Below are 22,138 nucleotides of genomic sequence, written 5' to 3'. Positions count from 1 at the left end.
ATTCCATGGGGTTATATGGAGATCCAAGGAAACCGCAATGTGCAGACCAACCTGCTTATGGCAACCTCCACGGATATCATATAACCTCTGGCTAAAGACACAGATTGATACACAGATACAGACATAAAATGTATTCCGCTTTAAATACTGTTACAGTTTCCAGGTGGAGTCAACCCAGTTTCAGTTACTTAACGCTGATCACTTAGAGCTACTGATCACTACGAACTACAGATCCAATCAGTGGAGGGGGAGTATCTGATTAGTGCTCCCTGGAGGCATTCAGCTCGGCGATCTCATCTTGACGCAGTGCCTCTGACGGGGAGAGACCAATCCTTCCACCCAGGGGAACTATGTCGATGTTCTGGACATGGGCACGGACACTTTGGCCAGGTGGCAAGCCCACATACCATTTACCCACATTTTTGATCACGGTGGAGTCGCGATGTCTTTGCACCCACTCCCGATCCCGATCGATCTCCAGAATTCGATGGTTTGCAGTGACCAGTGGCGGCAGTGAACTGCCCACATCTTCATCGTTGAGGTGGTAATTGTCCCCGGGTCCGCTGATGGCACTAGTGCCCGATCCACCTGTGGGCGGCAGGTAGCCCAGGCCAGAGTCGCCTTCGCTGGAGGCTCCACCTCCTCGGCGACTGCTTCCCCCACCGGCTACTTCTCCCCTTACAGCTCCCCTTTCAGAGGAAGCACTTCCTCCACTGCTTCCAAATCGGTTCCTGTTTCTCGACCCACTTGCATTTGTCCTTATGGAACCACCACTACCACCTCCACCTCTTTGAGAGTTACTACCCCCGCCGTCATACCTAGTACTGCCCCGTTGGGAACTTCCCGCCGGGAATCCCCTGCGATCCTCTTTACCGTTAAAGTTGCTGGACCCAGAAGAACTACCGCTAGGCCCGATGTCATCTCCTTCGTTGCCATCATGAGATCCGAGATTATCATCATCCGAAGCCCCGGCATCTCCCTCCCCCTGATCTCTGGGCCTTCCGCTATCAGCTGGCTTCAGATACTCTTTGCTGCCGGGTCTGCCAGGAGTGCGACCCCTTCCCGATCCACCTCCACTTCCACCGCCACCTCCACCTGATCCTACTGCTCCGCCTGAACCACTTGGGCCACTTGATCCGCTTCCTCCTCCCTTTGGACCCAAGCCACCACCTGCACCCCTACCAAAATCATTAGCCAATCGGAAATCCGGATCTGCCAGACGAAAATCAGCCACAGAGGGATTGATATGGGTGCCAGGACCAATTCGGTTTTGCACCACCCTGTAGCCAATTCCTGCTCCTGCTATATACTCCACTGTCCTCTGCACGCCCTTGTCGTCCAGGAAGGAGTATGTGCCCCTCACCAGACCATCCGGAGCTCGGCTTTCAGCCCTTCTATGATCCGGTCCGGATGCAATCAGCTTGTAGCTACCCGCCGGTCCTCTTTGCACGGCCATCTTTCCGCGTGTTTTGGGATGGGACTTGTACAGAGGACTGGAATAGGCCACAGTCGATGGACTGTCCGGGACAGCATTGGAGATCTCGAAACCAGTTCCGGCTCCAGCTGCATAACGAACACTATGCCGCTCGCCCACGTCGTCCAGATATGAGTAAAGTCCTAACAGAATTTACAGGTCAAGTTAATGTTATTATAAGGAACTTATCCGAAGTCCGAGCTCACCTCTGATCCTATTACCCGAATCATTCTCCTCACTGCGCGACTGATCCGGAGTGCGGAAACTGAAGCTGTAGGAGGGATCATCAAAAGGATCAGCCAGCGGATCATCTGGACTTCCTCGCGGCAATACCGGATACTGGGCCAGATCCATTTTCCGATGAATCTTCGGTCCGTTTACGCGAAATCTGTATGGGAAATTGGATGAGATTAATTAGCTGCCGATCACAATGAATGGGAGATTGGGTAAACCCTCCCAGCGGAAGCGGATTCGCACTGCAATTCGGAATATAGATCCGATCTGAACCCGGCACGTCGTTACTTTGATTACCCCACATCTCAGGGGAACGATCCCATTCAGAATCATCGCTATCGCTGAGCATCTACAATCTCCAATCCATACTATAGTTTTTGCTCGGAACTCTCAGGCCAGTCAATTTGTTAACAGCTTTTTGTTTCCCCCAATTTACCGGAGATTGCAAAAAACAACAGTAGCGAAGCGGTAATGGAAAAACGTTTAGGCAACCCCACAAAAAACAGTCCAATGTGTTAGAACGACTCCAACTCCGAACCGCCCGTTGGCTTGAGTTTCGCTTCAGTGGCCGCCGCCTGCTGCCAACCACTGATATATGAGCTCAACTCTGACATCGGGGGGAGATAACTCACTTTGTGCTACCACTTCCTCCACCGTCATTACACTGGGAAACAAATCAGTGAACATAACACCCTCCCTAAGGAAATTACCTTTCACATTGAGCTACATTTTAAATGAACCTACTCAAGGTTGGCGTCTTTTCGGGAGCATTTAACTTCCTATTTAGATTTGAACAATTTCATTACCATCACCTATCATTACTGATCACCTATTTTATGGTAATAATCCCATCTCAAACTGTATAAAATATTCTTTCAGTGCACCACCGCACTTTATTCACTCGACTTGGGCGTCTTCGTTTACTCACCCACGTGGTCCGGCTGTATAGACGGTCTCCTCGATCTGTCCGCTCGCCGGACTCCGCGAACCGTAGCGACCTCGCACCGTGTTGTCCGGAGTGCCCGAGGCGCTGTGATAGTAGCCTCCAATGTCATCATTTGCATGTCTTTTGGCCGATCGGTGGCAGCAGCAGCAGCAGCAGCAGCAGTGTCCATTATCCAGTGGAACGGAGTTTCCATCGAAGCACAAGTAATTGCGTTGCCCCATGCGTGCGAAATGGAGAGGGAGAGAGGAAAGATGGTCGGAAGCGTGTTATTTTTGTGGTTACAAAACGTTAAGGCGTTAAAGAGGTGTTAAAAATCTCAAATTTGGTCGAGTGTGATGGTGAGGTAGCAAACATCATTGACCGATTAGATGATTTGTTAGATTTATGACCCATGGCTGCTAAATAAGAAGGCTAATTGAGATGTTTCCAATGGTTTGCAATTACATTGAAAGTCTTTCGATTCATTTTTTAAATAATATAATTATATAGTATTAGTCATAGTTAGAAGTTAGGTAGAATCGCTTGACAAAATCGAATATTTAACTTTTTCTTCCAAATTCAACGTTATTAAAGATTTCACCCTTTTCTACGCTTTTTTAAATGAAGTTAACTGGGCAAAAGGGGAGTGGCATGAAAACGTATTTTTTTTAGCATAGCATATTAATAAAGAGAGCATAAAATGCTTTATGATTAAAAAACACATAAAATATTTTAAGATTATTATGATTACATAAAGAAAGCTGGGCTGGGGTTTATTTGTACATTCGAAATGGATAAACTGATATAATGAAATGGTTGGTATTATTCGGAAGGGTTCTTTATCCTTTCCGTTATTAAAATCTAATTCTAATGTGCATTTTTTTTATGTATTGGTTAAGAACACAAGTCACTTGCAATATGAAAATGTTTATTAAAGTAAGGAAGTGATGGGTCAAATATACACAGATCATGCATGGAACCACTTTGTCAATCACTCTTTTAAAATATATCCTTTAAGAATTTTAGAGTTCATGTTTCAATAATTTTTGTACCGAAACTGAAAAGATCCGTCCTCATTAATCGTATTATACTCGATCTCAGCTGTCGCCGGATCTGCTAAGTATCCCAACAGAGAGCAGAGGAACCACAGGAAGTTCAAGTGCCGATGCAGATGCAGCATCTTCAAATCGCATTTGTTTAAATCCAGCACAGAGATGGAACTTGCTTCAAGCGAGCATCCTGCTGCAGGCACAGTCACCAAATAAATATCTTTCTATTGCCCTGAACCGATCCGATCGAGCTCCAAACCGAACTTTAATCCCAACTTAGACTCCGACTTGGTTTGTGGTCTTTAGGAGGAGCTAACGGCTAGAACAACGCGACGACGACGACTGATGCGATCCAGCGTTAGACCTTCGTATTTAAATACGATTCTCAGGCGAGTCAGCGAGCGGTTCGTGCGGTGTTATGTGGTGGTGCTAGTGTAGCTAGTGGTGCTGCCGCCACTTGTCTCACCTGACCACCCACCAAAAAAGAGCCAAAGCCACGAAGATGAAACAGCAGCATTTGTGTGCAAATTGCGTTACAAGAAAAGCGGAAGGTGGGCGCGGTGGGAGCGGTGGGCGCGGTGGAGTTCAGGTGAGAGAATTTGTTCTAATGATGGACACGCAAGTGTTGTTGCAGCTGCACTCCAGGCAGCTGGGTTGTTTATTTTGTGGTGCTCCTTGTTCGCCAGATTGTGGAAGGAGGGGAGCAAGCCAGGGAGTCAAGAGAAAATGGCAAACGGAAAATGGAAAATCGTGCCTGTGTAGCTGTCTGTCAATTAGCTCACGTTGTTCTTGTTCCCCGAAGTTTGCAACCTGGAGAGCTTCCTGTTGACAATTCCCCTACCCAGCTGAAAAATCTGAACATTGAACTTCATCACCGGGGCTCGAATTCAATTTTCCATTATCCATTTTCCGTTAGCCTAGGCTTATTACAAATTCGATCCAGAGCGAGTCTAGGTCAGTGTCTTAGCTGCAATTTTCGGGCCGATATGCAATTAAAGGCAATTACCCGTCGGCGGCTGGAAGGAGAGAACCAGAGAAGTTTATGACAATTTCCGCCTAGGATCTTGGCCATTTTAATGAAGCATAATTAGCGTGGCGACGCTGGCCACTTCCAAGTACAGTTATTGGCCATTGTTCTTGGGTTCTGGGTTCTGGGTTCTAGTCGGTGGGGGCTTGGGATGTGTCAGGCCCTCTGATTAGACCGCCCCGCTTGGCTGCCTTTAATTCTGGTTATAGTTATTACTTTATAGTTCTGACCAGCCCATATCCCATATCCACTGCCGCCTTTGATAATCTTAATGGCTGTTGTTTTTTTTGGCCATATGCAAATTTGGGCAGAAGGCGGAAGAGTTTTCTGAAGACCACATATTGGTTAATTGTGCGCTCAATCGGAGCGAGAGCGTTCTGAACATAACCGAATTGTAATCGCACAACCGCAGAGACAATGGAACCCGAAACCTAATATAGCCGTGATATATGGCCGCTGCCAATGACCATGTTCAAAGGCATGTATGTGGCGGAGCTTTAAGGACAAGTTTCTAACGGACTGCACGCATGGGAAATGTGCAACCAGTTGTGGCAGTTGCAATTGCAGTTTGCCATTGAACCACATACCCATAGAGCAAAACAGAAAAACTGGAAATTCATAAGTGGCGAGTGTGGGCCATCCTGCCAGGTTGGCTCGAAAAAGTGAAAATGCTTTCGTTTTCATCGCGACCATTTCTTCGGGGGACATTCATTTGACAGCAGCCCAGGCGTTCGGTTCGGAGTTGGAGTATCCAATTAATTGAAGCCATGAAGATTACACAACTGTTATATATCTCGAGTGTTGTTATCGCATCGATCGATGCTGTGGAATATCTAATTCGCTTCGAGACGAAGAAGGCCAAGTGCCTAAATCCACCAAGAACGGCCAGGAAAGTGGAGTCGGTCATAAGGGAATGCCAGGATGAGGTCCGCAACAAGTTGGTTAATGGTGAGTCTTCAAATTGGTTAAGTGTTTTCATTTGTTAAAAACGCCTAATCCCCTACAACAGAGGCCTATGAAATCCTCAAAGAGCAGGTGTCGCACAATCAACCGCCCATTGATCCCAACGATGACTCCATCGACTTCATTTGGCCATCTGAAGGCTCTTCCCTAGATCATCCGCCCAACATCAGCAACTACGAATACATAGTTTACGATGAACCCGAACCACATCGCCATGTGGCCAGACTCATGAGGAATATCCGTCGCCTGGATGTGACCAGTTCGGGTATATATCACCCTACTTTGGTGCCTCTAGAGGACAAGAGAATTGCTGGGGTAAGTTTGGACTTAGCTTAGGGAATCCTCTGCGAGACTTGTAGATCGCTTTTCTTCTCGTGTTAATGAAATGCAAAAACTACGCTCAATTAAGTTCAATGGCAGCCCAAGAAACAATTGGCTACACCCCCACCTTAGCTCACCCAGCAAAACCTAAAGTCAGGGTTATTAGACAATCGAAAGAAAAGCGCAGTGGCAGTCGCAGTCGCTGTGGCAGCCGCAGTTGCATTCAAAATCACACGCCTCCGTCGGAGATTTTTCGCACACCTCAAGCAATGCTGAATTTGATGGCTGAAAAGCGCACTTTATGGCGGCACTTAATACACATTAGCTGGCTTTATGCATCAGCAAATTGAATGTACATAAAGCCCTCTACTTCCTACACAGAAAACAAAGTGACAGTGTTTTGAGGTTTGATAAGGATATGGTAAATTTATGTTGAAAAATTCAATTTCACTGGAAAAATCAACATATATTGAACTCTAAGACAATTGTGAGAAATCCAAATGGATCTACTGAAGTTTAATATTAAACAAAATTCATGAGATAGATATTTCAGTGTATTTTATTGTTAAAGTAATAAAACTAATCTGCAATCTTGACTTCTTAACTCAACATAAAAATATTTATTTAAGGGGTTCTTCTCATCAGTTTACACTTATTATAATTTTATGACATATTTGCTTATAAGTATTACCTTACATTCATTACATTATTTACCAAAACTTGTACATATTTTCAGTGCCTGTTACATTGCGTTTATGCCAAGAATAATGCTATCGATCAGAAGGGCTGGCCCACATTGGACGGACTGGTCCACTTTTACTCCGAGGGAGTTCACGAACATGGATTCTTCATGGCCACTTTGCGGGCCGTGAACCTCTGCCTCCGGACAATGACCGTCCGGTACGGAGTCAACCGCAAGGAGCTGCCCAAGAAAGGTGAAAGCTGCGATCTGGCTTTTGATGTCTTCGACTGCATATCCGACCAAATCACCGGCTACTGTCTGGATCAATACAGCAGATATTAATTAGTTACTCTGTCTAGTGTGCGTTGCTATTAAATGTTTAGTGCAGGTTGAATTCCAGTTTGTTTGTCTCTTGCGGCGACTTTGGCTATGAAAAGATCCCTGTGGGCTGTTTTATAAATTGGTGGAAGTTACTAAAAGTAATGTGTGAGTTGGTATAAAGGGGTATACAGTCAGACAGACTGTGCATTGACTTTAGCAACTGAAAACTCTGTGAGTGCTATGAAAAATCAATAACTTATTTACTTATTTATTTATTTATTTATTTATTTATTTATTTATTTATTTATAGTGACGGCAACGAAAGATATTGTACCTTAAGAACTGTAGGAATTAAAATTAAGTGCACAACTTTATTAAACGTTACCTAAAGTCTACCCAGATTATGGAGCTAATGTAGATGAACTACCAAATATATTTTTCATATTTAGCTTGTCTAAAATTATTTTATCTCTATATAATATAATAGAATCTCAATGATTTTCTTATTTAGACTACTTATTTATTAATTTTTTAGTAAGCATATGTTAATAGAGCCGCGTGTCCATAGAATACAAAGGAAAACATTTTAATTTAAATATCTACATTTAAATTACATAACGTCTATGTCAAAGCATGCCACAGTGGCGCCATCTCTGGTCGTAATCTAAAATCTCAATATTTAGTGTTACCGCTGACGATAACCACCGAACCATTAAACATCGATATGCTTAGCAGTGCGTATCGATAAGAATTTTAGTGGTGAAACTAACGCAAAAAGTTTTCGGCTCGGCTGTAAAAACGTAAATATTTCAACTTTTAACTAGATTTAGGCAATATAAGTGCGTTAAAATTGTAAAAGGTGCCCTGGATATATAGCATCTTAGTGTTGTTATTGGCATTCTGGGGAAACTCTTATTTCGAGTGATTTTCTCCTGGCCCACATAGGAGGCCAGCTTTTTAATCATGTGGAATTCCAGGAATTACCACCAGCATTTCTACGATCAATATGCCCCAACCGCATGTTTCCCACCCGAGAAAGTGCAAATTAAAAGCATTAAATGTGGATTTTCCTAGGGCATTCACCAAATTAAATTCAAGGACTGTTCTTATATAATGCGAAAAGTGCAGGTGGGCGGCTCTTTGGCGGAAAAGCGCTTGCGCCGGTTGCCACCAAAAGAAAAGTGAAATTTCGCAATGCAAAACAAGCGGCGACGTCACATGTGATTTGTAAAATTAACTTGGCGCAATGATGACGCAATTGACCGAGTGCCGCGTGTGCTTTTTCTGCGACCACCAAATGAATCATCAATCAAAAAAAAAAAAGATAATACGCAAAGAAAGCGCTGCGGCGACCGCATTGTCTGGGGAAGCACAACTAGTTTGTGGCGTATAGACAGATGTGGCACATCCGCCACAACCTATCATAACTCAGCTGCAAAGGCCCCAGATCGGGAATAGTCACCCCAATAGTAGTAGTATTTACCCTCCTTCCTACTTCTCCCTTTTGACACGCTCTTCAATTACCTCATGCTCTTGGCCCGCTCTTCTTCTTTTTTCCGGGGGGCTCGTCTAGGGTTTTCAATGGAATGCAGTTGCATTCTGGTTTTGGAAACAGCTAAGCAAGGTCCTCAACCTTATCGATTGCGCCTTTCTTACCTTTCTATACCCTTTCTACTCATTTAAACTGTTAGCCACCTTTCATTGGAAAGTCCAAATTAATGGTTTCCACTTAGCTAGATACAAAATTTTAAATAAAAGTTGGTAACTGTCTTTCATTAACTAGTCAAACTAAGTGGTTTCAGCCAATTCGTTTGAGGCAATATTTTAAAGTAATGATGACTTTAAATACCTTAAAGAGTGCTTAAATATTCGGTTTTATTCCTATTTCCGTTAATTTCGCACCGCACTCAAGGCAATTTGTTATATTAATGTGACTCGTTTGTGAACTTGAAACTTTATTGATTAGCGGTAAGGTAATCGATACACACGCACATATTCACTTGCGTTTCGCTTGACCTATTCGTTACACAGTGAAAAATAATTTAAAAAGCTTTAAAATTTTAAAAACACTTCTTCAAAGTAATTCATTTAAACATCACTCTTGTGGGAAAGCTAGTCATAATTTTATATTTATTATCGCTAATATATAAATTTCGTTGTTTTCGCCTGCGGTATTATGTGATAAGCAAGCTTTGTGGATGTGTTATGAATATATTTCCCTGGGCATACCATACCTCCACTTTTACTCTTCAATTTACCTCCCCTTTCTATTTTTTTCGATGTGTGGGCGGCATTTTTTCAAACAGTCAGCCGGCAGTCGATCGGACTTTGGGATTGTTGTAAACAAATTCGAGCTATAAATACGCAAGACATGGACACAAAACAGGAGGAGAGAATGGTTAGATAAGCGGAGGAAGTGGGATCGATATGTACCTGACTGTTATCAGGTCCGGCGATCGAAGACCAAACCCCCTTTTGCCAGAAGATAGAGATACAACGCCGAGTTGTCATGTGCCCCTTTTGTGTTTGTATGTGTGAGTTTTATTTTTTTATCACACACTCTGTGTTTTCCTTTCAATTTTTTTTGTACCCCGCTCGCGGTTTGTGAAGAGCAAATTCGATTTCTAAATTTTGTATATTTCACTCTCGAAGGCGGCCGCTTTTGTATTTTCGCTTCAGTCGACGCGCAGCACTCAGCACGAACAAACGTTTGCCGCGTATCTGCGAGATACGGATACGAGTACGACGAGTACACATATATTCGGTTGGTTTTTGGAGCAATCGCACGCAGTATATATTATACGGCGTATATATTATACCCCGTTTTATTCCACCGTGCAGTGCAGTGTCTAGATATATGTAGATACAGTGGGATTTCACTCCTCTCGGTTTAAAATTTAAATGGATTTTTCCAGTCATGCTCCAAATTGTGGAACTGCAAGCTCATCGAGCGAGCGAGCTATTTCACACTAATTAGCTCCATCTGGGCATTCTAATAATCTAGCTGCTCTCACGCGAGTCTCTGTTTTCTTTTATATATTTTGCACTTATGTAATGTGTGTTTTCGTAACATCAGCGGCGACGTCGGCCAGAATATAATTGCAGGGAAAGCAGTATGTGAAAAGCGCCAGCACAAAACAAGCAAACTGATAAATAACACTGAAAGAAAAGCTGTCTGTCAGGCTGCTAAATTGAATTAGAGGGCTGTACATGTATCTGTGTAACTGTAACTATTACAAAATTGAATAACAATTGTGCTGCTGCACTTTCAGATACTTAACTTTGACCGCTCAAAACCGGTTAGCCGTTCCAATTGTTTTCTCTCATGTCTGGGGGCCAGCGTTTTGTAATCATTTGATTTGGATCGTCTGGGCAGCATGCGTTTTGACGATAAGACATGTGACCTAGCCACGCCTTCCTTGCCCCAGCAGTTCCCATTCCGAATTTCAATTTGTATATATTTTTTGCATGACTGGCTTTAGATAGGCATTCAATTACGACATCCGCACGCGCGGGCCTATCGCTAATAATTTGATTAATAATTTGACATATTCCTGAAGTGCTGGCGTGGCATGATCGGGATTGGAGGCCGGTTTTTTTATAAGAAACAGCAGCCATCTTATCAACCAATTGCGTCTAGAGGCTTCTGCGTTTAGTCATGTACCTAAGGAATTTATTACTCCGACCCCGGGACATTCACACTTGGCGTTTAAGCCTTATCTCGGCAAACTTGTTTCACTCAAAAGTCCAGGTGAATGTTCATCGTGATTCCGAGATGGCAAACAAAAAGCCAAGGCAAATATTCACAACTGATTAAAAGTTGGGAAACGAATAAACTGCGCAGAAAGCAGCTGCTTCTCCGTATATAAAAACACCCATTTCACCATTTCTTTATTTTTTTGGGGGCCAAAGTATCTCCGCCATTTCTTGGCTGATTATCAAAAAGACGAGCGAACTGTCGAAACCAGCCCACGTTAGTTTGACGTCATCGGCGGAATCAGCAGGCGTACGGTATCACGTGTACTTTATTTTGCCAAGCGATCCCCCGTTCTCAGTGCGGTCTAGTCTGGCTTTAGACGTATATAAATTCCCCTCCGCAACGCCCCCCAACCGCTCTATTGTGAACTTGTTTCGTGCGGGAATTTCATAACTGGCCCGCTGGCCTGGCAACAAGTTTGGCTTATTCGGTTGATCGGTGACACAGTTAAAACCCAGAACATGGCCATGACGTAAAAACTTCTGGGCTATATCTTATCGCACTTTACAGCAGCCGAGGGTCAGGAGTTCGGTGTTTAGCGGGGGGGTTGCTATCTTCTACGTGGCTTGTTTGTCAACAAAGGAGCGATCGATTAATCAGTCGCGAGTGATATAATAGTCCAGTGATAAGATCCCAACTAAAGATTGTCTCTTCATTTCGTTTCAGTTCTATTTTGTAAAGCTACAAAATGCATAGAGCACACACAGCCTTCAGCCTGGCCTTGTCGCCGATGGCGCATAAGAACTTCGCCACATGGCTGCTCAAGAGCAGCAGCAGTAAGCAGGTGAGTCTAATATATGGTGATTCTCTAGAGGATTATGACTAACCATATCCCAATACTCTTGCAGATGGCCAAGGTAACTGCAGCGGCCGCTGTGCGCACCTACAACTCCGCGGCTGCCGAACCTTTTGCTAACGGCAGCACCGCCTCCTATGTGGAGGAGATGTACAACGCCTGGCTAAGGGATCCCACTTCCGTGCACACAGTAAGTAATGCTATCAAACAGGGATGTGATTCTGTAAAAATCGATTCCGGTTCTGATTGGACTTAAAACCAGTTTGCTACTGCCTTTCTTGGGTTTATTTCTGAACCAGAAATGTTTTATTCCTGATCGTAAAAATGTTTAAAATATCGAAAAGAATATTAAATCCCTTAAATTTATATATATCTTTATTTTGAGATTATACTAAAATTCTCTTTAATTTGCAGTCCTGGGATGCGTACTTCCGCAGCAATAGCTACGTCAGCCCCCCCAACTTGGCGCCTGTGCAGGCCAACACTCTGCCGCTGACCGCCTTCAACTTTGGTGGAGCAGTCTCCGGCGCTGCGCCCGACTCCAAGACCATCGATGACCATCTGGCTGTGCAGGCCATCATTAGGAGCTACCAGGTATGTCGGCTCGTGTTGGCTTCCTCACTTGGTTCCCAGCCAAACGGTGGAGATTGCAGCCACAGCCATCGCGGATCGTATTCGTATTCGTTGGCGCTTTTTGTTTCGTTCTCCTAGGTTCAGTTCAGTTACTGTTTATGTTTAGATTATGATTATTAGAGTTGCATTTTCCCCTGTTATGTGTGTTCATATATGTGCATCTCCCAAGACCAGATCATTCCGAATCCAGTATCCATGGTAGATTAGTAGAATATTTCGTTGACTTTCCATCCGCCATCCACAAATTCCACATAGAGGTTAGAAATTCACTCCTTCATGAGTAGTTTGGTTTTCGGTTCGATCACTTCCATTCGGGCTCACCAAGTAGTGATTGCTGGGAGGGATTGGTCAGATTTATTTGCACCTTTTTCTCATAACTTATTTAAGATTAAGAAATAACCATCGGCAGTTACCCGAAAGTGTTCTAATTTTATTGCCAGAGAAGGAGTTACGCTTTTAGTTTTGCATAGATTTTTTGATAAATTTAAGTCCGTTGATTTGTAGCTGATTTCCATTGTTTGAGTTACCAAAGCCACATGATAACCCACCTGGCGTACGCATTTAACTTGTTATACCTAAGTCCTATGATCTACCCTGTACACCTCTTTACATATAATCAACCTATCTATCTACGATATGTACGTACCACATATATAGTCACGAGGTCATTTGGCATCTGATCTGGATCCGCTTGGAATTTTGACTCGCGAAAAAACCGTCTGCAAGGATGGGCTAGCACGTCGTGCTAACGAAGATGTGCTCAGGCAGCATTCTGGGTTTTTGTTTGGTAAATTCTTTTTACAGAACTCTCTCTCATTTAACCCCTAGTCGCACCACTCAACCCAAAATCAAATACCTGTTGCACCATCCCGCTACTACCCACTCTCGCCTACCTAGAAACTAAGTTAAACACCCAAACATACGCAATTGGTTTTTGAAAATAACTTGTGCTTAAAGTACCATTTAACAGCCGAAGAATGTTAAATGAAATTCGGAGTTGATGAGGAAGAACGTACAGATTCCTTTTTAGGATTAAGTTAGCGAGTTCCGTTGAGTTCTAGGTTTATAAGATTTCCTGTAAGTAATCTTTTGGTGTTTGGCTTTCTCGAAGTTTCTATCTTTCAATTATAAGGTTTACAGTTAAGCATCCTATCTATTCTCTGTCTCTCTCGGCACCCCAGTATCATATATCTCTGTTTCTGCACTATGTTTCACCGATCCTCGATTAACCCACGAAATTCGAAAACATTGCCATTTACCGATCATTGTCTACTGATCCTGTCGAAGCTTTTAGTGTGTTGCTTCATTTTGTGTTTGTGCGCTGAGATTTTTGTATCTGTTTTTGTTTAAGCCATATCTATATTCTATATTTTTAATTGATTATTTTCTTTTCCTTTATTTTTATATAACTGCTTCCTAACCTAAATGTAACCAAATATCGAAAAACACAAACTGCAATCGAAACTCAAACCAAAACCGCCAATCGTCTCGAACAATGTTTTAAAACGAAAATTCCAAATTCTCTCTCTTTGTATTATGTGTGTGTTGTGAAAACCTAAACAAATCGAAACCGAAACCAAATCAAATCCGAAAACATTGTTAATACTACTCCACCAACACCACCACCACCACAACTACCAACTACCAACTACCAATCAACCACCCAATATACTGACACGTTAGATTCGAGGACATAATATTGCTCACCTCGATCCACTCGAAATTAATTCACCAGAATTGCCTGGCAACTCCTCGACGAAAACCATTTACGCTAATTTCAGTTTTGGTAAGTAAACTCGGCGTTGGTCGTAACACCTGGTCGATTTGATCCGAACATACCCAGTTTGAGTTCTTTAACCCTTGATTTGTAAATACCTTTAAAACCGAATATTGTGTTAGTGACGTTTTCTGTCTTTCACCCGCACACACACGATCCCCGGCATCAAAAAATCGATTATCAAATCCGACCAACCAACCACACAAACGTATCCTCTGATATATAGAACCAAGTAAATATACGCTATATATTGCCAATAAATTTGTGTTACATTGTTTGCTTAGTTTTGCCACATTACCTTAATTGTTGTTAATTTGAATGTCGTGCAAATAAGTTAAAAAAAAAGAAGTTAAATACCTCGCCATTTTGATTATTATTTTATCAATAAATTGCATGATTGTTTTGTTTTTCACAACGAAATGAAGGGAAATCTATTGATAAGCCCCACTTAGTCTGATGGCAATGAAATGATTGCGAGCCCCCATTAGAAAAACAAATTCCAGTTATCATCGATAGTGTCTAATGCATGTCCAATCAAATGTCCAAACGAAGAACCAGTTAATACCAGAGATGAGAGCATGAGCATCCAAGCCCAATTTCAGCTCTACTGTGTATGAACACCCCCCAATAGAAGCAACAAAAATCATTACACTCCGAATTTCAAAACAACATTTGCCGCCTACAATTTACTAACCGCCCACCATGACACCACCATTCAGAACCCCTTACTAAAGTCTTAACCCATTTTTCCAACCCTATGCAATAAAATAAAACAGGTGAGCAGGACATGGAGCGTCAGTTCAAACTGCCCAGCACCACCTTCATCGGAGGCGATGAGGCCTCTCTGCCCCTAAAGTAAGTACTATCATAAGTTATTAGATTAACTAACTAATCTATTTTATCTTCATCACTTTAGGGAAATCCTAAACCGCCTGGAGAACGTTTACTGCAACAAGATTGGCGTGGAGTTCATGTTCATCAACTCCCTAGAGCAGTGCAACTGGATCCGCAAGCGCTTCGAAACCCCCGGAGTCCTGAACTTCTCGCCCGAGGAGAAGCGTTTGATTTTGGCTCGTTTGACCCGTGCCACCGGCTTTGAGGCCTTCCTGGCCAAGAAGTACTCCTCTGAGAAGCGTTTCGGTCTGGAGGGTTGCGAGATCATGATCCCAGCCCTGAAGGAAATTATTGATGTGTCCACTGAGTTGGGTGTGGAGTCCGTCATCATGGGCATGCCCCATCGTGGACGTCTTAACACATTGGCCAACGTGTGCCGCAAGCCCCTGAACCAGATCTTCACCCAGTTCGCTGGTCTGGAGGCTGCTGATGACGTGAGTGGAATCAAGTTAACCTCCAAAGGGATATTTAATGGCTTTCCTTTCTAGGGCTCTGGTGATGTCAAGTACCATTTGGGTACATACATCGAGCGTCTGAACCGTGTGACAAACAAGAACATCCGCCTGGCCGTTGTCGCTAACCCGTCTCACCTGGAGGCTGTGGATCCCGTAGTGCAGGGCAAGACCCGTGCCGAGCAGTTCTACCGCGGCGACCAAGAGGGCAAGAAGGTTATGTCCATTCTGATCCACGGTGATGCTGCCTTCTGTGGACAGGGTGTTGTCTACGAGACGATGCATCTTTCGGACCTCCCCGACTACACCACCCACGGCACTATCCATGTTGTTGCTAACAACCAGATCGGCTTCACCACCGATCCTCGTTTCTCCAGGTCATCTCCCTACTGTACGGATGTCGCTCGTGTGGTCAACGCTCCTATTTTCCATGTAAACGCTGACGATCCAGAAGCCGTGATGCACGTGTGCAAGGTGGCTGCTGAGTGGCGTGCCACTTTCCACAAGGATTGTGTCATTGATTTGGTCGGTTACCGCCGCAATGGACACAACGAGATCGATGAGCCCATGTTCACGCAACCCCTTATGTACCAAAAGATCCGTAAGCACAAGAACTGCCTGGATCTGTACGCCGACAAACTGATCGCCGAGGGCACCGTCACTGGCGAAGAGGTCAAGTCTGTGGCCGCCAAGTACGAGAACATCTGTGAGGAGGCCTTCGCTCTGGCCAAGACCGAGACCCACGTCAAGTACAAGGACTGGCTCGACTCGCCCTGGTCTGGCTTCTTCGAGGGCAAGGATCCCCTGAAGGTGGCACCCACTGGAGTCAAGGAGGAGACCCTCATCCACATCGGAAACCGTTTCTCGTCACCACCCCCGAACGCTGCTGAATTTGTGATCCACAAGTAAGAATCCTAGACATTATTATTACTTCAAATTTTTATTTAACAATCCATCATTCCAGGGGTCTGATGCGTGTGTTGGCCGCCCGCAAAGCCATGGTTGACGACAAGGTCGCTGATTGGGCTCTGGGTGAGGCCATGGCCTTCGGCTCCCTGCTGAAGGAGGGCATTCACGTGCGCCTCTCCGGACAGGATGTTGAGCGCGGTACCTTCTCGCACCGTCACCACGTGCTGCACCATCAGCTGGTGGACAAGGCCACCTACAACTCTCTGCAACACATGTACCCGGATCAGGCACCCTACTCTGTCTCCAACAGTTCGCTGTCTGAGTATGCAGTACTTGGTTTTGAGCACGGTTACTCGATGACCAACCCCAATGCCCTGGTGCTGTGGGAGGCTCAGTTCGGAGACTTCAGCAACACGGCCCAATCCATCATCGATCAGTTCATCTCCAGCGGTCAGTCCAAGTGGGTGCGCCAGTCGGGTCTGGTGATGCTGCTGCCCCACGGTATGGAGGGCATGGGCCCCGAGCATTCATCGTGCCGCGTGGAACGTTTCCTGCAAATGAGCAGCGACGACCCCGACTACTTCCCCCCGGAGTCCGATGAGTTCGGAGTGCGACAGCTGCACGACATTAACTGGATCGTGGCCAACTGCTCCACGCCCGCTAACTACTATCACATCCTGCGCCGACAGATCGCCTTGCCCTTCCGCAAGCCCCTGATCCTGTGCACGCCCAAATCCCTGCTGCGTCACCCGGAGGCCAAGAGTCCCTTCAGTGAGATGAGCGAGGGCAGCGAGTTCCAGCGCATCATCCCCGACAACGGCCCCGCCGGCCAGAATCCCAGCAGTGTGAAGAAGGTCGTCTTCTGCTCGGGCCGCGTCTACTACGATCTGACCAAGACGCGTACGGAAAAGAAGCTGGAGAGCGACATCGCCATTGTGCGTGTGGAGCAGGTTAGTGAACTTATAATTTTTTCTCTAGAATCATCTGCTAACTTGTATTTCCCTTTTTAGATCTCTCCTTTCCCCTTCGATCTGGTCAAGGAACAGGCCAATCTGTACAAGAACGCCGAGCTCGTCTGGGCTCAGGAGGAGCACAAGAACCAGGGCAGCTGGACTTATGTGCAGCCCCGATTCCTCACCGCCTTGAACCACAGCCGCGATGTCAGGTAGGTGCCAGGGCAATATTTAAGGGGTCAGCAACTATCCACCCACCTGAGGCAGGAGCACTCCGTCCACTACCTCACGCCCCAAACTTTTCTCTCAGGCTCAGATTCTTCTCCAGTCTTAGTTTATCTCTTTGTCTCTTTAATAGAGTGCACTTTTCTCATCGTGCACCGTATATGATTTTACTTTGATTCTCTGAATATCTTGCTCTCCTTTGCTATTGTTTTCACTATTTTTGCATTAACTATCATTTGATTTGACTTTCTACTCATCATTCATCGCTGTCGCTATCTAAGCTGCTATAGTCGTATGATAATGTCTTTAAATCGTAGCTTTAACTTTGAAATATGATAATTGTTGATATAAGAACTTGGCATCCTATGTCCAGTAACCGATTCATTCTTGAAAAGAGCTGAATGTGTCTTTCTTTTCACCTACTATCTCAATTGATAACCAAGTATCATACGACCATGGCTAATTTTAATTTATTTCTGCTTCCTCTCACCGCTCACCTGCCTCCTAACTGCGGTTTTATCACACTCCCACCTCTATATATCTCTCTATCTCTCTATATTAGCCACTCTTAGCCCCAATAAGTGATAAAACACCTTCCACACAAACACGCAAACACTCATTGAACGGATATCCGCTTCTGAATTATCTTTTTGTTTGGATGAGCATGTCCAGCACCGCAAAAGAAAAACAAATATCATTATCACCACGAGTACAAAAATATCTGAAATTTATATCGTTGAAATTCTCCAAGCGAGTCCATCAGCAAATTGGCTTCACCCATTCGATATCATCCTATCCATTATTACTTTGCATGGCTTCTTATTTATGATTTCGTTTAACCTCTGAGTTATCTTTCTTTACTAATTTGAAATTTATGAAAGACGAGCAAACCAGTTTGTGTTATTTTGAAAATCCCAACAATCCCATCCACCCGTTTTTTGTAAATATTGTACGTGCAAAATTGGCAAAAACCAGAAGAACAAATTTAGATTAAAAAAAAACAATTCGAAACTACCCAAGAAACGAAAAAGCAACCAAAAACAATTCCTTTCTCTTTTTCTCTCTCTCTGTGTATGTGTTATTGTTACAGCCAAAGCGATGAGCAATCCTCCTCCACCAATACTACCACTACTACTGATCATACTAATAACGTATCCGCCACCGATTCCGATTCTAACTCGAAACCCTGGCTGAGCCGCATGTTCGCCGCCTCAAACTCGAACGGCGGCGATCCTAAGGATCCGGCAGTGGCCCTTGGCGGTGACTTTAATGCCGCCAAGCACTTTGATTTAAAGAACGTACGACACGATTTCAATAGGCCCGCGGGCATCGCAGCCGCTCCGGGCGGACGTATAGCGAAAACCGGACGCAAAATTAGGTGAGAGGGCCGCCAGCTCAGAGCTCAGAGCTTCGCTACGATGCGATGCGCGCGATCAATAAACTCTATATCTAAAATTAATCTATCTAATCAACTACCCACTACTATCTGCAATATAACTATTTCCTACCAACCGGAAATTAACTCTTAGTTCCGTTAACTCTTCATTTGTCTCCTCGTTTCCTTTATATCCGTTTCCTCGATTGCGATTCTGATTTCTGTTGTTTGGCATGATGTTTGTTCCATGGTGCAGCGCCTCATGGTCCCCCGTCCAAAAAAAAAAAGAAAAAACACACTAAAACCCACTACTCTTAACTCCAACTCAACTATCTAACCCGCTAATCTTTTGACTCTGTTTTACTTTGCAGTCCAGAGTTTTTGTTTGCACCTCGCGCGTTTCGAAAGTTTTGCATTTGTTTTTGATAAGTTCCCCCTATTTTGGCTGTTTGCTAGTCCTTGTCCTAAAAGAGATAACCACAGTTAACCCCAGGCATCTGTAATCCACATTGTCCAGTCATCTGTATTTGAGTCTGTATGTTGGTCTACCGTCTAGTGTCTATATACCGCTCAAACATACTTTACTATATACAAAACAGAGTTTCTAAAGCTTATAGGCAGACATTTCATTATTATACCATCGTAATCTAGGCAATTTGCTGTGCAGCTTGAGAATTTATGATAACAATCGAAATTATTCCATACCGCAGAGTTGGCTTCTCAGGGGTCCATTTCAATGTTTGGGTTTGGTGTGGTTTCCCTCTTAACTCCATCCTCAACTTCAGATCTCTTTTCATCATAAACTGTTCATATATACTATATAATACCCTGCGCTTGCTTAACTCTCATTTCATTGAACATTTGCCATAACTGTGCTAAAACCAAACAAAAAAAACTAGATTAAAGTTTAGTGCACGTGTCTAACCGAATCGAAAAAAAATCGAAAACCGAATGTTGTGTGAACTTAACGCTCGATATTTCAAGTACCCAAGCTAATCCGAAGTTTTTTGACTATCCACAGCTACGTTGGACGTGCCTGCGGAGCTTCCACCGCCACCGGATCTAAGGCCCAGCACATCCGTGAGCTGAACGCGCTCCTGAATGACGCGATTTCAACCTAAGGAGGTGTAGACTCAATAGTGATGAGATGGAGGAGGAGGGGTGAAGAAGACGATGAATATTAATTACGATTATATTTTGTATTGAAACGTATGCAGACTCTTTGATACGATTTTTTGCTGACGAAATTGTTAAGAGCATTGTGTGAAAGTAATGAAATGTTAAATATTAGTTTAGTGAAATTACAAGAGCTAACAAGGCAACCAAGTAACAAATAACACGAAATGTTTAGTGTTTAGTAAACAATCAAAGCAAAGCAAAACAACAAATTACAACCACTCACAGAGCAAGTCTTTAATGCGAACTAAAGAGCCAAGATCTAGTAAATAGCCAATCCTATGCGCATATATATTTGGAGTGATGAGAGCTCGCATAGGAGGATCACTATACTTTCGGAATGAATAAAACCCTTTCTAATTTTATTTCTTATTCCTATGTTTAATATTTATTTTATTGTATTATATATAATTTAACTATCTCAGGCCAAGCGAAAGGGCTCTGCAGGCCATCAGTTTTAACACCTTTTATCGATCGCAGGCCAAGAAATCATTAGTGTTTTTGTTTGCCTAAGTTACACATTTTTTGTTTAAATAAATGAACAAGTATAATACTAAACAATGACAAAACCACAACAGAGCTGTGCTTTAGTTCATCGCAGATCAAGGAGCCACTATTAGGGATATAGATTGCGTTTTTTATACTCCCCAGTAATCTGGACTAGAATGCTTTGTTTATGATTCTTAACAACTTGTGTTTGGAATTAAGCAAAGCGAGTTTTACTTTTTTGGAAACCCTTTATAGAGCGCATCTAAATGCAGCCAAAATGCTTTAATTGTTTTTGATCCACGGACGGAGTCCAATCAGGACCCTTTAAAAAATATTTACAAAACAAAAAAAAATAAATATATTTAAAATTAATATTGCACTTTGTCTCGCACCAATATAAGATATTGAAATGTAGAGTGATAACGATAAGGGAAAGTCATGCATTCAAGCAACTTTTCCGAAAAAAACAAAATAACTATTTTACAAAAAAGAGAGAGAACATAACGAGAGAGAGTATGTGTGTGCGACATTGTCGAAAATCTAACTTTAACTCTAAATTTTAATGTTACTAACAAAACATAAATCACAACTTTGCACCAAGTAAGTAAGTAGAATATTTAAATCAAATATTACGCAAGGCAAAGAGTTTTCACGAGCCCTGATAAGAGAGAAGAAAAGAGTTTGCAGTTAATGTAAAATGTGGGGATAAACACGATACAAATGGAATATACAATTTACTATATAAAGCATGGTACATCGCGTCTTTCATTCAACAGGAAAAGTGGAAGACCTTTTTCAGCTTCTAGAACCAGTTTCTGCTTTCAATTTTCCTCTTATTTTTCTTAGCGCAACAACTAGATTTTCTACAGGAAGTTGCCAGACTGGCCGTTGAGCATTTTCCATTTTCACTGCTCCATCATTCTATGCATACTTTCACATGCTATCTGCAAGTTGGAGCCAAGATCTTCCTGTCCTGACAACTTGGACAACGCCAATTGGGCAGGTGAAGTGCTCACTTTTGGTCAATTTATTTCCCCTCGCAAAAGCAATTTCATCGAACATCTTCGGCGCAGTCTTTGCCTTACTTTCTAATGTTGACAGTGTATATTTTCATGTTCCCCCAGAGGAACTCCTCCAGCGATCAAAGCCAAGAAAGTCTTTCTTTTGGGGCTGCTCTTCTGCGGTTTCCTGGTAATTGCGTAAAGTGTATCAAAAGCAAACACAACGTGTCTGGAATTCTTTATTATTATCTGTTGACTCAAGTATTTTGCGTTTTTATAGCTGTCTCCACAAAAAGAAATATCACTACAAGAAGTGTAGAAACAAAACTCAAATCTTCAGGTACCGAAGGGTTAAACACCCTTCTTAATACGGAGTCTCATTGTTTCTGCACTAAGATTTAAGTTCAATCTCCCAGTAATTGGTTATTTATTTACTTAATATATTATTTTCCAATTAGTTAATGTGTTATTTGCAATTGTATGAATAAACTAAGTAAAATACCCCATAAATCACACCCATATCATACCCATACACGAGCTTTGAAATTAATTTTTAAAAAACTGATTAAAAAGAATTTACTGTTGACGAAGTTTAAAAACTTAAAGATTGTTTTTTTTTTTTATATTGAAAAAGGCAAGCAATTATAGTTTATAAAATATAATATCATTAAGGAACATGATCTAGAAACAATCACTTCAGATATC

At 43.1% G+C, this 22,138-nt stretch overlaps 3 protein-coding genes across 8 annotated transcripts; 2 read left to right on the top strand and 1 right to left on the bottom strand.

The window, feature by feature from the left end:
- Positions 1-108: 108 nt before the first annotated feature.
- On the bottom strand, positions 109-4,000 carry LOC108113985 (fibroin heavy chain). The gene is made up of 4 exons (XM_017224728.1): positions 3,686-4,000; positions 2,637-2,774; positions 1,681-1,862; positions 109-1,617 (listed from the first exon to the last, which is right to left on the bottom strand). The coding sequence occupies exons 1-4, from the start codon at positions 3,811-3,813 to the stop codon at positions 260-262; spliced, it is 1,806 nt and encodes a 601-aa protein (XP_017080217.1). The 5' UTR covers positions 3,814-4,000; the 3' UTR covers positions 109-259.
- Positions 4,001-5,476: 1,476 nt separating this feature from the next.
- On the top strand, positions 5,477-7,218 carry LOC108114018 (general odorant-binding protein 70). The gene is made up of 3 exons (XM_017224764.1): positions 5,477-5,657; positions 5,719-5,987; positions 6,730-7,218. The coding sequence occupies exons 1-3, from the start codon at positions 5,477-5,479 to the stop codon at positions 7,015-7,017; spliced, it is 738 nt and encodes a 245-aa protein (XP_017080253.1). The 3' UTR covers positions 7,018-7,218.
- Positions 7,219-7,728: 510 nt separating this feature from the next.
- LOC108114343 (2-oxoglutarate dehydrogenase, mitochondrial) lies at positions 7,729-20,518 on the top strand. 6 transcript variants are annotated; one of them, XM_017225277.2, is made up of 13 exons: positions 9,657-9,760; positions 11,420-11,537; positions 11,602-11,739; positions 11,964-12,143; positions 13,866-13,968; positions 14,186-14,191; positions 14,736-14,814; positions 14,876-15,287; positions 15,342-16,210; positions 16,270-17,164; positions 17,225-17,379; positions 18,483-18,770; positions 19,789-20,518. In XM_017225277.2, exons 2-13 carry the CDS (start codon positions 11,442-11,444, stop codon positions 19,886-19,888), a joined length of 3,321 nt encoding a protein of 1,106 aa, XP_017080766.1. In that variant the 5' UTR covers positions 9,657-9,760; positions 11,420-11,441; the 3' UTR covers positions 19,889-20,518. The 6 variants fall into 6 exon arrangements, with proteins under 6 accessions (XP_017080765.1, XP_017080766.1, XP_017080764.1 ...); XM_017225276.2 differs by lacking the exons at positions 9,657-9,760; positions 13,866-13,968; positions 14,186-14,191 and adding exons at positions 7,729-7,796; positions 12,840-12,969; XM_017225275.2 differs by lacking the exons at positions 13,866-13,968; positions 14,186-14,191 and adding an exon at positions 12,840-12,969.
- Positions 20,519-22,138: the final 1,620 nt, after the last annotated feature.

The sequence above is a fragment of the Drosophila eugracilis genome, unplaced genomic scaffold (assembly GCF_018153835.1).
Source record: "Drosophila eugracilis isolate 14026-0451.02 unplaced genomic scaffold, ASM1815383v1 contig_2154, whole genome shotgun sequence".
NCBI lineage: Eukaryota > Metazoa > Arthropoda > Insecta > Diptera > Drosophilidae > Drosophila > Drosophila eugracilis.
This window is presented reverse-complemented; position numbering and strand designations above follow the sequence as displayed.

Coding starts and splice junctions, on each gene's coding strand:
- LOC108113985 (XM_017224728.1), bottom strand. CDS start 3,813: ATGCTGCATCTGCATCGGCACTTGAACTTCCTGTGGTTCCTCTGCTCT. Junction 2,775..3,685: donor GACGGATCTTTTCAGTTTCG/GTACAAAAATTA, acceptor ATCGGCCAAAAG/ACATGCAAATGATGACATTG. Junction 1,618..1,680: donor TTCGGGTAATAGGATCAGAG/GTGAGCTCGGAC, acceptor AAATTCTGTTAG/GACTTTACTCATATCTGGAC.
- LOC108114018 (XM_017224764.1), top strand. CDS start 5,477: ATGAAGATTACACAACTGTTATATATCTCGAGTGTTGTTATCGCATCG. Junction 5,658..5,718: donor CCGCAACAAGTTGGTTAATG/GTGAGTCTTCAA, acceptor CCCCTACAACAG/AGGCCTATGAAATCCTCAAA. Junction 5,988..6,729: donor AGGACAAGAGAATTGCTGGG/GTAAGTTTGGAC, acceptor ACATATTTTCAG/TGCCTGTTACATTGCGTTTA.
- LOC108114343 (XM_017225276.2), top strand. CDS start 11,442: ATGCATAGAGCACACACAGCCTTCAGCCTGGCCTTGTCGCCGATGGCG. Junction 12,144..12,839: donor CCATCATTAGGAGCTACCAG/GTATGTCGGCTC, acceptor CCACATATATAG/TCACGAGGTCATTTGGCATC. Junction 12,970..14,735: donor GCATTCTGGGTTTTTGTTTG/GTAAATTCTTTT, acceptor AAAATAAAACAG/GTGAGCAGGACATGGAGCGT.